Here is a 15,771-nt window from a genome sequence, read left to right as displayed (position 1 = left end):
TGTCAGAGTCAGACAGCTGTCTTCTAACAATCAGTTCCCTTACAAACGCTTTGAACAACTCAGAACATCAGTGAAGAAAGGCATATAGTTCATCACAGCATTGTAATTGGTCATACACCCGCCATATTGCTAAATCTACACAATTTTTTATATCAACAGAAAAATATAAAAGGGATAACCTGGCTTCTCTCAACACTTCCCTGTTAGTTCACTGTTAATGATATGCTAAAACCCGCTGGCATGTTGACATGATTGGTTACAAAGTAGTTTGCGACATCATAAACACCAGCGATTTTAAACCACGGGTTTGAGACTGTCTTTGGTTTACTGCAGTTTTAAAGAGAAAATAGGCCTACTCAGCAATGGTGTTGACTTACGAATTTGCACATGATTTGTCTTAAAGCATATTAAAAACACCACATAGACATATAAACAACATTAAAAACTTTAAACCATCGTAAGATGGTCCAGGCTAGGAGACCAGCAAATCATCTTAGACCGTTTTAACTGTCTTTTAGCCTGGTTTCACAGACAGGGTTTAAATTAAGCCAGATTAGGCCTTAGTTCAATTTGGGTATTTAAGTAGCTTTTATAAACGTACCCTAGAAAAAAACATTACCTCTGTGCATCTTAAGACAAAACAATGGCACTGACATATTTTAAAGGTGCCCTAGATTCAAAAATTGAATTTACCTCGGCATAGTTAAATAACAAGAGTTCAGTACATGGAAAAGACATACAGTGAGTCTCAAACTCCATTGTTTCCTCCTTCTTATATAAATCTCATTTGTTTAAAAGACCTCCGAAGAACAGCCGAATCTCAACATAACACCGACTGTTACGTAACAGTCGGGATGTATGCCCCCAATATTTGCATATGCCAGCTCATGTTCAAGGCATTAGACAAGGGCAGCCAGTATTAACGTCTGGATCTGCACAGCTGAATCACCAGACTAGGTAAGCAAGCAAGAACAATAGTGAAAAATGGCAGATGGAGCAATAATAACTCACATGATCCATGGTATCATGATATTTTTAGTGATATTTGTAAATTGTCTTTCTAAATGTTTCGTTAGCATGTTGCTAATGTACTGTTAAATGTGGTTAAAGTTACCATAATTTCTTCCTCGCTATTTTATTTTTAAACACTTGCAGTCTGTATAATTCATAAACACAACTTCATTCTTTATAAAGCTCTCCAACAGTGTAGAATTAGCCGTTAGCCACGGAGCACAGCCTCAAACTCAGAATCAATGTAAACATCAAAATAAACACTGTACTTACGCGATTAGACATGCTGCATGACAAACACTTTGTAAAGATCCATTTTGAGGGTTATATTAGCTGTTTGAATTTTTTTCTTTATGTTGTTTAAGGCAAGCGCGAGCTCTTGGGGCGTGGAGCATGAGATTTAAAGGGCCACACACCCTGAATCGGCTCATTTCTAAGGATGCCCCAAAATAGGCAGTTAAAAAAATTAATAAAAATCTATGGGTAATTTTGAGCTGAAACTTCACAGACACATTCAAGGGACACCTTAGACTTATATTACATCTTTTTAAAAAAAGTTCTAGGGCCCATTTAGATTATGTCAGCTCAAACATGCATTTTAGACTATAGGACTAGCTTAAGCCTTATCTGTGAAACCGGGGGTTTTATGTATCAATTTAAACCGTTCCAACTCCACAGTTGTGCTTATAATGTTTATGTAGAAATAATTTGATTATTGTTCTAATTTGATATCATGCCCATGGGACTGAAAAGTGGAACAGCTTAACAGAAAACATTCACTACAAAAAAGTGCAGCCCACAGTAAAATATTTCATTCTAAATTCCCCCATAAATATTACTCCAAAAAGAGTTTAAAAATAACATGTTTTCTGTGTGTAAAAACTTGAACTTTTGCTCAGCTTTGTTGGCATTGCCAATTTTCTCAACAGCTTTGGCAAGATATTACAAGAAATATTGGTGATGGAATTTACAATCGGTTTACTGTATTGTGGAAAGATGTGGTTTGAAGGCCTTGCCAAGGACCAAGTAAATGGTTGCTTACAGTGTTTTATGTTCGCAAATCAAGGCTTTCCAACATAGGAATTTTATGAGAACAGCCAGCTGTTTCAGATTGTACACCAAAGCAAAAACATATCAATCAAATAAAATACCCCTAGCTACTTACAAAATTAAAGTTTATTTATAAAACATCATGCATTCATACATTTTCATAAACATTTTGTGTAGGAGTATTAGCTTATATTCTAAAAACAGAGATATGTAACTCATTGAGACATAGGTGTGTTTTTAATAGTGGTTGAATTGAAGATTATGCATTATAAAAATATATTTTTAAAAAAAAAACTTGCATTATTATAATGTAAGACCATGCACAGTTAGAGGCATTTTGTCAAAGTTTAGTAATTTCCCTTCATGTTATACAAACACAGACTGTTGCAACAGTAACACTCAATGTTGAGAAATTGGCTTTGCATACAATATAATAAAAAGTAATAATTAAAAATAACACTTCAGGTAAACAAATTACACAATTTCATTCATTTACTACAATAAATCAAAAGTGTCCTCGTGAACAATTTTGTTCCCCATTTAGAACAACTGTAATGGAAATGCATGCAAATACAAGGAATATCCACTGTAACATGATGTTTATCATTCATGAACATATGCACTACACAAATATGCCAAAATGAACACATTTATATGAAAAATCACTCATAGCATTCGGCAGCCTCAATATACTTCAGGTTCCCTCTAATTTGCTTTCCACAACAATCTAAAAAGCAGCCTAAGATGCAACTATGATAAAGTAGATGGTACTTGTCAATGCAAATCTCCTGTAGTTGATGTAGGTGGTTGCTAAGGTGTTCTGAATGATGTTATGTGGTTACTGTGGTATTCTGCATGCCTAATGATATTCAGCACGCATATCTTTAAATATGGCTCAGATTCCACTTTCACTGTATGTTTTTATTGTCACATTTTTATTTTATTTTTTTCTACTCATATTACTGCGCTGCACTAGATTGATTCTTTCTTTAGATTTTTTTTAAATCAATTTATTTTCATAATTTTTTTTATTCAGTAATTTTTTATTTATATTTTAACATTTTTACACTGACCCCAATAGCACTCTCTTACGAATTTCATAATTTCGTACAATGTATGTGTAATTTCGTACAATGAACGCAGCTCACATTTTTATTTTTTGCACTAATTCTTTTGTCCAACACTGGCTTGGACCTTTGTTTCACAGTCAGAAAAGAGACAGAACAACAATTGACGTCCATGTTGACGAGTGCTTGGGTGCTTCTCAATACTCAAAATGATGCTTCCTCATTTCCTCGCTCCTTCGTCCTCCAGCCCTTGACCTGGAAACTGATCGAACTCAGCCATCTTGAAGGGCATCTGAGAGCAAGGAAGTTTCCAGAGAAGTCATGAGCGAGGATACACATGTCTTTTTTAGGGTGGCATCTTGTGACCTTATGTCCTGTTTTTGGTTTGTTTACATGTTTTTGGTCCGTGTTGCGTTTATATTTCTGTTGAACTGCACCAGAGTTGCACACTTTGGGGTGTGACTGCATTAATCAATGCAGTTCTTGAGATCTTTATGAAATGATTGGAATTCCTACATGTTCCTCTTCAGTCGGCTCCTCAGAAAACTGTGCCTCGGCCTCCTGGATGGCTAGCTGTAGTGCAGCCCCAGCTGGGAGTTTACAGTACCCGCTTTCGGAAATGTTCTCCACCTGTAGGTAAACTCCAGGCTTCTGCAAAGCCACTCCATGAAGATGAGAGAAGAGCAAAGGTAAGTCTTTAGTAAGGGTGTATCTTGAAGCGAGACCTAGTGCCGCTGGGATATCAGACTCTTGTGAGTACTCAAAAATGGCCACCATGTATTTGGAGAGGTCTCGACCCAATGCTTTTGCATGACACAACTCCTCTCCGATCATGGAAACGGTAGCTAAGGCGGTGTTTTGCAGAGGTTCCTCGTCCTCAGACTGGTTCTGACAGAGACCTCGGGACCAAATGACCAGCACAAAGTCGCACTCCTTCATTCTCCTGCAATGCCACCCCATACTGCCTTCCTCCATAATGCTCAAGGCCTCCCACAAGTCTAAATGCACCTACAAAGAAAAAGGAGAATAAGGAGAATTAAGAGATGGAGAGTCCAAATAACCTTCTATAGACATTATTTTTTTTAATTTATGGAATTAGTTTAAATAAAATTTTTAAATGTAGATTATTATATATATGCGTTTTTCTCCAAAACACGTTGGCCACAATTATTGGCACCCTTGTATTCAAAACGTTTTGCAACCTCCTTTTGCCAAGATAACTGCTCTGAGTCTTCACCTATAATGCCTGATGAGTTTGGAGAACACCTGAGGAGAGATCAGAGACCATTCCTTCATGCAGAATATCTCCAGATCCTTCAGATTCCCAGCTCCATGTTGGTGTTTCTTCTCTTCAGTTCACTCCACTCATTTTCTTTAGGGTTCAGGTCAGGGGACTGGGATGGTCATGGCAGAAGCTTCATTTTGTCCTCAGTGACTCATTTTTGTGTTGGATTTGATGTTTGTTTTGGATCATTGTGATCTTTGGATAATGGAAGATCCAACCACGGCCCATTATTGGATTTCTAGCAGAAGCGGTCAGGTTTTGATTTTTTATCTGTTGGTATTTGATAGAATCCATGATATCATGTATCTGAACAAGATGTCCAAGACCTCCAGCAGAAAAATAGGCCCACAACATTAAAGATCCAGCAGTATATTTAACCGTGGGCATGGGGTACTTTTTATCCATGTCTGCACCAAACCCATCTGGTAGGTTTTCTGCCAAAAAGCTCTTTTTTTTTTTTGTTATATCTTACCACAGAAGCCGGTCCCGTTTGAAGTTCCAGTCTTGACTGACAACTGAATATGCTGGAGATTGATTCTGGATAAGAGCAGAGGATTTTTCTTGAAACCCTCCCGAACATCTTGTGGAGATGTAGGTGCTGTTTGATCTTTTTTTTTTTAGGCTTTCTGAGACTCAAGACTCAACTAATCTCTGCAATTCTCCAGCTGTGATCCTTGGAGAGTCTTTGGCCACTCAAACTTTCCTCCTCACCGTGCATTAAGACGATTTAGACACTCGTCCTCTTCCAAGCAAATTTGTAACATCTTTAGTTGATTGGAACTTCTTAATTATTGCCTTGATAGTGGAAATGGGGATTTTCAATGTTTTAAGTATTTTCTTACAGCCACTTTCTATTCTGTGAAGCTCATCAATCTTTTGCTGCACATCAGAACTATATTCTTTGTTTTTACTCATTGTGATGAATGATTACGGGAATTTGGCCTTTGTGTTTACACATATTTATACTACTGTGGAACAGGAAGTCATGGCAATTTCATGTTCATGATCACCCTGGTGTGCTAAAAAAATGTAAATATGAATGCAAATATACTTCAGAGATATTTTACTCATAAGGATTTCTAGGGGTGCCAATAATTGTGGCCAACGTGTATTGGAGAAAAACATTCATTTCATAATGTGATTTTCCCCCACTTTCAACTGTTTTCCTTCAATGAAAGGTTAGAAAGATCAAAAAGATAATGCAGATTTATTTTCACATCCACCTTTGCTCATATTTACTAAGGGTGCCAATAATTGTGGAGGGCACTATATGTATGTATATGTATATATATATAAATTGAGATGCTATGGAAGCTTGTTTCCGCCATGAAATAAAAATGTAAAAAGATAATTGTGACTTTCTATCTCACAATTCTAACTTTTTTTCTCAGAATTGCACGATATGAAGTCAGAACTGTGAGATATAAATTCAGAATTGTGTGATATAAACTCACAACTGCAAGTTATAATCAGAATTGTGAAGAAAAACCCAGAATTGCGAGTTTATATCTCACAATTCTGAGAAAAAAAAAGTCAGAATTGCCAAATCTGACTTCATAGAAATTGCCAATTCTGACTTTATAACTCACAATTATGAGTTTAAATCTTGCAATTCTGAGAAAAAGAGTCACAATTACCTTTTTTTATTTAATGGTGGAAACAAGCTTCCATACATGCTGATGGCCAGTGTGGAGAATCTAATGACTGTGATCCATGGCTCTTTGTAACAGTCGCAATTCTGATTTCTCTCTAATACCCCAGGTGAAAAAAATACACTTCTATAATGTACTTAAAGTACTCTATTTTCATGCAAGAATTTTGTACTTAATATACTAAAATTTCTTCTTAAGTACTACTTAAGATAACATCTAAGGGTACTCAACTGTGCCATTTTGAGACACCATGAAATATGAACTAAAATATGCTTTTAATAAACTATCTCTATATATAAAAAATATATTTAGCTAACACTTGTAGTACACTATGGGTTCAAATGTACTATAAGTGGTATCTAAATACATTTTTTTAAATACAGAGATAGTATATTTAAGGTGCTCTAAGTGATGTCACGCGTTTTTAGGCCAAAACATTTTTTGTCACATACAGCAAACATCTCCTCACTGTCCGCTAGCTGCCTGTCCCCTGGCTGCGTCCGAAATTCATAGTATTCGAAAAACAGTAGGCGAGAAGTACCCGGATGACATACTACTTCCGCCCGAATTCTGTAGTAGGCATTCGATGGACGCTGCGCTATACCGTGATGCCACAGGAGAGGATTCTTCATATTCATATTCAAAAATGGCGGAAAGCGGCGATATGCCGCCGTATGCAGCTCATTCAAGCCCTTAAGTACCTCAGGGAAAAACAGTGTTTATTGTGGTTAAACTGCACTTGTTTAACATTATGTAAGTAAACGGCTGACTTATTGAAAGTGTAAACAATGTAATGAGAAGATTAAGAGTTGGCTGTAAAAAGCTTGATGTGCTGTCAGTAATAATGATTAAACATCTAACGAACAGGTCGAGATAAGTTACATCCGCTTGCTAACACTGTTTTATTTAACGGAGACGTTCGTTGTTAAGCAGTTTAATGAGATTAGAAAACTTAACGGACAGCAACATTCATAGGGCTCACAGTTTGTAGTTTTTTTAGAATATGTATATTATTATCATTGTATTGTAGCCATATCACCCTGTAGCCCAAGACTGGTTGCCCACTGAAGCTAAGCAGGGCTGAGCCTGGTTAGTACCTGGATGGGAGACCTCCTGGGAAAACTAGGTTGCTGCTGGAAGAGGTGTTAGTGAGGCCAGCAGGGGGTGCTCACCCTGTGGTCTGTGTGGGTCCTAACACCCCAGTATAGTGATGGGGACACTATACTGACAAAAAGCACCGTCCTTCGGATGAGACGTTAAACCGAGGTCCTGACTCTCTGTGGTCATTAAAAATCCCAGGATGTCCTTCGAAAAGAGTAGGGGTGTAACCCTGACAGCCTGGCCAAACTTGCCCATTGGCCTCTGTCCATCATGGCCTCCTGATCATCCCTATACACTGATTGGCTTCCTCACTCTGTCTCCTCTCTACCAATAAGCTGGTGTGTGGTGGGCGTACTGGCGCAATATGGCTGCCGTCGCATCATCCAGGTGGATGCTGCACATTGGTGGTGGTTGAGGAGATTCCCCCTTCAATATGTAAAGCGCTTTGAGTGCCCAGAAAAGCGCTATATAAATGTAAGGATTATTATTATTATTTATTTGTATATATTGTATTTAATATTTAGGCTGTGTTGTGCATTTCTCTCGCCCTCTCTGTCTATCTACACATTATTTATTTATATATAATGTATTCAAGTTTGTTCATTGATTCATGTCTTTTGTTTCTCGTGTATTTTTATATGCATTCATTTTTAACAATAAATTACTTAATTTCGTTGCTTCAAATCAGCCTCTGTCGTAATATTCACAGATGTATTTTTATTCAGAGGTAAAAGTTCCTAGCTAAATAGGAGATTATACTTTGGCATATTTAACAAGCTGTTGAAGAAAGCGTGATCTGCGAGCAGGGACGTGCACAGAAATTTTGAGGGGCAGTTGCTCTGACCTAAAAAGGGCACTCCCCTACCAAACATCTTAAATAGTGTTTTGACATCGACAACCCAAGTGCATTTTACCTCAAACTTGCGTCTAGTTAACTTTCTAAAGTAGCAATCGCTTCTCGGGTCGACATTAACACACTGACAAAATTATATTCAGAATTAAAAATATTTTTATACCACTTTTTAATGTGTGAGATTGTGTAAAGGTTTTCACGAGATACCAACCTTTCGCGAACTTGCTTCCAACACTTGTTCTCATGGAGGCGCGGTGTGCACGGAGGGGAGGGGCTATGCGCGCGCGAGTATGTGAGAGAGACGCGTGAGTGAGAGACGCAGGGAAATGAAATGCAGCTGAACGTTTGCTCTATGAAAGACATTGACAAAGACGAAAACTAAGGACATTTAATCTATAATTTTATTTTAGTTAGTTTTGCCAAACACACATTACAGTTTTGGTTAGTTATCGTTTTTTTGTAATGCCTCGTTTTTATTTTTATTTCAGTTAACGACGATGTTTTTTCCCACCTAGTTTTCGTTTTTTCGTTAACGACCTTACTCACCTTTCCGACAACGTTAAGTCGTCCCACCCGACAACCGCGACAATCTCCTTCTAGTACCGCTCATGCAGGCTCAGCTCAGGTGCCGGTCGCGTGCAGCGCTGCAGCCACGTAAACAGAGTTTGCCCTTCCCCTACTGACTTTCACTTTCGGACGGGTGCCCGAATATGGAAGTGAATGAGGCTTTGCGATTTTTTTTTTTAATCTAGGCCTACGTGAAATTCTGCATCCATTGTACGATTTTTTTATTTATTTTTTTCCACCTCGGAAGGGCAACGTGAGTCAAGAAGGGCATATGGGCAGTTGCCCGGGCAACCTGAGCAACCCCCCTGTGCACGTCCCTGTCTGCGAGCAGCTGACCTATGCCTCCTTTAAGCTGTTGATTGAATCGACGTTAAAACAACGATGAAAGCGGTTAGCATTAATAAAAAACCATTGCTGATGAAAGCGGAGTAGAGCAGGCCCTTTAAATTTTCGCGCTGTTGTGACGACGCATGACAAGTGACAACATTAACATGGCGGATGTAGTACGTCTGAATTTTTATTCATACTACCATATTCATACTATATAGAACGTACTGTTTTAATGGTCGAGAAGTACGTTCAAATTCAAATGTAGTACCTACTCATGTAGTATGTGATTTCGGACGCAGCACCTGTAAAAAAACGCAGTCTCTGTAGTCGCCACAAGCTCCAAAAATGGCAATAAAAACAAACTGGTGCAGCCTGGACCACTTAACATAATAAACATGCTCCAGCCAATAACCGACAAGAATGATTTTAAATGCGCGTTCATGACTGTTTCAGGAAGCACGGAGGGAAGGGGGAGGAGGAGGAGGAGGGAGGGTCTAGCTAGCCTCTGTTTTGTTTGACAACACTTCGAAACGTCAACAGGAAGTTACTCCACCCAGGATTGCTTAGAGCACCTTTAAAAGCACATTTTAGTTCATATTTCATGGTGTCTCAAAATAGCACAGTTAAGTACACTTAGATGTTCTTAAGATGATCTTAAGAAGTACTTAAGAAGAATTTTTAGTATATTAAGTACAAAATTACTGCACGAAAATAGAGCACTAATGTACTTTTTCACCTGGGACTTTGATTTTAGAACTGAAAGAATAAGTGTTGTTATTAACTAAGCCTAAAAATCATTCCCATTAGATATATAAAATATAAAAATTAGCTGAAAAATTTACAAAATTATACACAACCACCTACATTCCTATTAAATTCAAAAAATGTCTAATAATCTCAAACAAAAAAAGTTTAATGACCCTTTAAAGATGGATGGGAAAAAAACAAGTCGTTTAAAATAACATTCTCAGTCTGGTTTAATCCTAAAACACTTACTTGAGTAGCCATGTGCTTTTGCAAAAAAGCAGCAAGTTGCAGCACGACTCTGACATGGGCAGGACCATCGTTGCTCGAGTAGCAAATCAGAAGGCTAGGGGGATGGGTGGTTTTGTCAAGCAAAACACACTGTCCTTCACCCAACTTTTTGTCATAGTACTGTTCGATGATTTCTGATAAATAGGAAACATAACTGCCCATTAGTAAATAATTATTCTCAAAAACGCCTCGTAAACTTCCCAAATGATTAAAAAACAAAATATTCAATATCGCTAAATAACAGTTTTGTAAATGACCAGTATGTAAATGAAGTACAATCACTTATAAAACTCAAACCTGGTCTCATTTTGGTCTGGACTTTTTTCTTTAGTCTTTTCTTGTAGACCACAGTGAAGGTGAGCACTGCGGTAGACGCAAGCAGGATTCCCACGGGCAAGAGTGCCATCAGTACAGGGCTTTCTGTGAAACGGGGCGTAGGTGGCTCTGATAGAGAGACAGTAAAAATACCAAACAGATTATTGAGGTCTTTGATAATGTAACAGTTTCAGTGGGTGTTGCCTCTTTATTTAAAAGCTGCCTGGCATGTTGCTCCACATAATCGCTGAAGGCAAAGCATTGAACACATATCACATTTGCGTTCAATGACGAGGGCGTAAAAATATGTTATGCATGAACAGTAAACTCTAACATGTCCTTATCAGTTTTAAGCTGAATGAGTGATCTTTTTTGACTGACAGTTCAACTTTACCTTCAGAGCTATGTTTAACTACAACAACAAATGTTTTCCTGACTGCATCCAGGACATCAGCAGCAATCTGGAGGGAAAACAAAATATATATAAAACTACAGAGAATGTGATAAATAAGGCAAACATTTGTACTGGGAAATGTCTGCAATAAAAAAACATTTGCGTATTATATATTTTGAAAGTGACAGCAAATATTTGTAGGAACCTATTGGCACAGACTTTTCAATTCTCCTGAAGAGTTGTGTAATTGACATAATTTTATCTCTCAATCATTGGCAGTTTAATAGAGTATGCTAAACAAACACACACCCAATTAATCCGAGAAATGAAGACTCACCTCACAGGTGTAATTTGTACCTGCTCGGAGATTCTGCAAGCGGTATGTGTGATGTGTCTTGTTGAGACTGAAATCCTGGACATCATCAAACATTTTTATTATTTAATAATTATCAGGTAAACATCTGAGAAATTGTATTTCATTTTAAATTTTTATTTTTAATTCTAATTTGTTGTTATATATATATTTTATATATATATATATATATTTAAAAAAACTCACCGGTGTGATGCTTGTGTAATTTCGTAGCCCACCACCAAAACATGATGAAAAATACTGACGGACTTCAAAGTTCTCAGGTGCAAGGTTAAAGGTCACATAAACATCCTGGTTCTCCTGTTGGACCTTAACATATCTGGGATACCAGTCTATAATGAATGAAAGGACATACATCTGAGGACTGTGTACCATGATCAACAGAAACACCGAAGACACGTGATGGCTAAAACACTCACCTTTCTTACACTTTTCAAGACCATTTTTTTCAGGACATGCTGAAAACAAACAGAAGCATTTGTCAAGTTTATTACAACTTAAACTGAATCTCTAATTGTGCAGAGACACAAGTTGTCAACATTGTTAATCACAGGCGTAATTTGCAGGGTGGACATGTCCCTCACCACTTTTTGCCAAGGTCGATATTGTCCCCTCCACTTTTTGAAACATCTCACTGGACAAATGTACCTAATGCAAATGAAACATCTCCAGCTGGCTAGCAGAGTATTCATTTCATTTGTTTGTTAAATAAGAGGCGAACTGGCACTGGAATGTATCATGCTGCGTGTTTGTTGCCAGTGTTATCAGTGGCGGAAAGCAACAATGTTCTCTTCGAGCTTGTGAAAAGTCTTCACACAGACGAGTGCTTAAATATATCACAAAACAAATTGCGCACAAAATTGTCCCTGGTCTTGATATACAATCGCTGATGAACATCTTTGGTTTGAATGAAGGAAAAAAATAAACTATAGGAAGGTGGATTAGATCCCATAACCTCTGACATGCTTAACAAAAGTTCTACCGCTGGACAATTAGGGAACATACATTTATTCATTGACATGAAGAATCTAGGAACCTGCAAAAATATTGTATTATAGTAGATGTCTAACACCAGACCTGACCATTGCATCGCGCCACAACAGCTAAAAGCTGTCTACACTGAACGCAACAAACCGACCGTCGCAAACAAAGTCCCTAAGACAAATCATTTCACTCGGCAGCCATCTTTGAAATGCATCTCGGGCATGCAAGCGCAGCTATCTCTTGTAATGGGGAAACATCAATTTTTCCAAAGCGGTTTGCCAAGCTTTGGATTAAAATCATATTTGAAATGAAATATGACAACAGCTTTATCATAAATTTTGTTTCTAAACGCTCATGACAAAAAAACGTTTAACGTGTTATTCTATAGCAAAGTCCCTTTAAGACAAGTCATTTCACTCGGCGGCCATCTTTGAAACGCCTCTCGGGCATCCTGGGCATCATGCCCTCTCTCTTTGAATGAGGAAACATCAAATTCTCCAAAACTGTTCGCCAATCTTACAATTACATTTCATATTTGAAATCACCAATGAATTCTGACAACAGCTGCCTTATAAATGTTTTATCCAAACGCTCGAATCATGACAAAAAACTGTATTTTTTAGGCTGGATCAAGCTAATGCGCACGCGCAGACCTAAATGCGCGTCTCTTCTGCCATGTTTCAGAGGCGCGCGTCTGACTGTTTCTATAGAAACCGGAGCTTCTAACGTCTGCTGCAGTGACGCGATGACTTTACCAGTCAGCGATTGGCTCTTATTTAGAAGGCGGGCTTATTCCGCCATATTGCGCGTTAGCGCGTTAAACAATACGAGTCACACGTCTTGTAGACAAGTCATTTCACTCGGCGGCCATCTTTGAAACGCCTCTTGGGCATCCTGGGCATCATGCAGCTCCTATCTCTTTGAATGGGGAAACATCAGATTCTCCAAAACTGTTCGTCAACCTTACGATTAAATTTGATATTTGAAATCACCAATGAAATCTAACAACAACCGACTCATAAATTTAGCTTCTAAACGCTCGAATCATGACAAAAAAAACTTGGTGCGCATGCGCAGACCTAAATGCGCGTCTCTTCGGAGGCGCGCGTCTGACTGTTTCTATAGAAACCGGTGATTCTAACGGCCGCTGAAGTGACGCGATGACTTTACCAGTCGGCGATTGGCTCTTGGCTTTAGAAGGCGGGACTTATTCCGCCATATTGCGCGTTACACTTTCTCGCATTCAAAACAATATGAGTGACACATCTTGTCTTTGTCTATAGTCTTTGGTTGCAAAGTACTTGGATTACGTCAGAAATAGAACGGGGAATCCGTTTACTGTGGGGAATCTGGGAATTTGTTGTGTCACGTCACTCCGCATTCAGTGTAGACAGCAACACTGATTATAATGGGTTCTATATTGTATTTTGAAGCATCGCGCTGTGCGTGTCCGGTGTATACACGGTGTTAGGATAAAACTCACATTAAATATGACTTCTGTGTCAATAAATTAAACTCAATTCTCTAATTTACACTAATTACTAATTACATTGTTTGTTTTTAATCAAAAGGGAAACGCTTACTGCGTGTGAAAAACTGTTTCTTCTGATAGAAATCGTCCCACTGCTCGGGGACGGGCAGTGCCATGACAGTCACGACATACTCGGTGTCCAAAAGCAGATGCGTGAAGGGATCTGAGTGATACACCTGTAAAACAAACAAACAACAGCAACAACAAAAAATCATCAAGGAAATACATTACATAATCTTCAGGAAGTAGTACATACTAATTGACATAGATGTTCTTAGACTGCCTTTGCAACTTGATCTTTGACGCTTCAAAAAGTTCATAAATAGACTGGAAAACTAATCCATATGAATGGAGCGGTTTAGTGACTTAGAATTGATTGCTTTTATAATGAACAGATTGAATTTAGGCTTTTACTCATATAAATCTTGATCAGTAAACATAAACAGATGCTCGGCCAAAGCTAAATGACGCATGAGAACAAGCCTCTTCTGGAAGCTCAAGCGTGCATGTTAAAACTTGGACTAAAATGGTTGTTTCCTATGGATTCATTTTCCGAACTCTTTATGAACAAAGATCAGGTTAGAGAAGCAGTCCATGGACAGAATGCAGTCAGATTTCATCAAAAAAAGATCTTGATTTGTGTTCCAAAGATGAATAAAAGTCTTACGGGTTTGGAACAACATGAGGGTGAGTAAATGATGTCCGAATTTTACATTTTGGATGAACTAACATTTTAAGGCCTTATTTTTTCTTACAGTTTGAAAATATATTACACTATTTTAAACAAAATTAAACTTACATTGGATACTACCTAATTTGTAGGGAGCTTTTATTAATTACATACCCTCTGGGCATGTGCAGCAGTGAGGGACTGATTGCTACCCAGGAGAAAGAGCTGACATGAGACCTGAGATCCACCAAGAGCCTGAAGGATTACTTGAAATCCACGTAAAAATGCAATACCTGTGTACATCAATCAAATAATTAGACACAGACAGACAGACAGACAGATAGATAGATAGATAGATAGATAGATAGATAGATAGATAGATAGATAGATAGATAGATAGATAGATAGATAGATAGATAGATAGATAGATAGATAGATAGATAGATAGATAGATAGATAGATAGATAGATAGATAGATAGATAGATAGATAGATAGATAGATAGATAGATAGATAGATAGACAGACAGACAGACAGACAGACAGACAGACAGACAGACAGACATTACCATATTGGCTTGGGTTCCATGACACAGTAATGGCATCATATGTTGGATCTTTATCGGATTCAAACTCGATGTAAATATTGCGTGGTGCGTGAACATAATGCTGGCAGTCCTCTGGGGTTTCCTGGCCTAGAAAAAAATGACAAGGCCAAGGTACGCAACCTGGCAAAGGATAATGGTTACCACACAGTAACACCAAATGTGTTGTTGTCTTAATGAGCTCTACATGCCAGAACTGATACTTTAAATTGTTTCCATTAGGCTACAAGCTAGGTACTGTTGAAAGCTAGAGAACTTGGAAATGACAAAGTTAAAAACAGCCTCTGCTCTTTGACATACATAAGACAAAATCCATGCAAGCTAGTCTTGGAAAGCAGCTGAAAATGAAAATCATATATATACAGATTATAGTTTGGTTCAAGCAAAGCCAAATATGAGTGAATCCTGGAACTGCTGCAAACAATTATAGTAGCAGCTTGTCTTGTTTAGTGAAATTACCAGAACAACTAGAGGTACAAATCCAACCAGAGAGAGTAATGATCCTACATCACGCAACTTGAAATGTGATTGCTACAATTATTGTGCTGTCACAAATAAAGATGTCAGTCATTGTTTTGGAATGTCAGCACTGATTGTCGTGAAAGGGAACATTCTAACATTTCTCCGAATGTTGTTGTTGTGGATGGGTTAGAAAAATTTATTTTTTCTGCCTGCAAGAAGTAAATTAATGTCAGTTTGTTTGCATTGCTGGTCCAGTTCTGATTCATTTCAATGAAAATAGATTAATAAATAAAAACACATCGGAACACGTTTAAAAGACTAAATAAAACTGCATACTGAATGTAAAATCATTTAACTGCAGCTAGTTGAGTATTAGTTCAAATATTTTTTCCCTTGGTTTTTAGTGCTTAAACTTTGTAAAGCAACCCATTAAATTAGGTGTTTAGTTTTTTTCAGCATAAAATGCAGCTTTTTCTCCTGAAATCTAT

At 37.8% G+C, this 15,771-nt stretch overlaps 1 protein-coding gene across 1 annotated transcript in view; it reads right to left on the bottom strand.

Annotated features, from left to right (window-relative positions):
• Window positions 1-2,298: 2,298 nt before the first annotated feature.
• Window positions 2,299-15,771, bottom strand: part of si:ch211-207e14.4 (interleukin-17 receptor D) — a 15,840-nt gene continuing 2,367 nt past the window's right edge. The window contains exons 3-12 of the mRNA XM_067371931.1: window positions 14,786-14,944; window positions 14,393-14,511; window positions 13,601-13,724; window positions 11,453-11,491; window positions 11,220-11,365; window positions 10,998-11,072; window positions 10,661-10,727; window positions 10,249-10,395; window positions 9,913-10,085; window positions 2,299-4,136 (exon numbers count right to left, since the gene is read on the bottom strand). Coding sequence (XP_067228032.1) covers window positions 3,621-4,136; window positions 9,913-10,085; window positions 10,249-10,395; window positions 10,661-10,727; window positions 10,998-11,072; window positions 11,220-11,365; window positions 11,453-11,491; window positions 13,601-13,724; window positions 14,393-14,511; window positions 14,786-14,944 — 1,565 coding nt within the window. The 3' untranslated portion in view covers window positions 2,299-3,620. The remainder of the gene's footprint in view (window positions 4,137-9,912; window positions 10,086-10,248; window positions 10,396-10,660; window positions 10,728-10,997; window positions 11,073-11,219; window positions 11,366-11,452; window positions 11,492-13,600; window positions 13,725-14,392; window positions 14,512-14,785; window positions 14,945-15,771) is intronic.

Source organism: Chanodichthys erythropterus, chromosome 20, assembly GCF_024489055.1.
Source record: "Chanodichthys erythropterus isolate Z2021 chromosome 20, ASM2448905v1, whole genome shotgun sequence".
Classification (NCBI taxonomy): domain Eukaryota; kingdom Metazoa; phylum Chordata; class Actinopteri; order Cypriniformes; family Xenocyprididae; genus Chanodichthys; species Chanodichthys erythropterus.
This window is presented reverse-complemented; position numbering and strand designations above follow the sequence as displayed.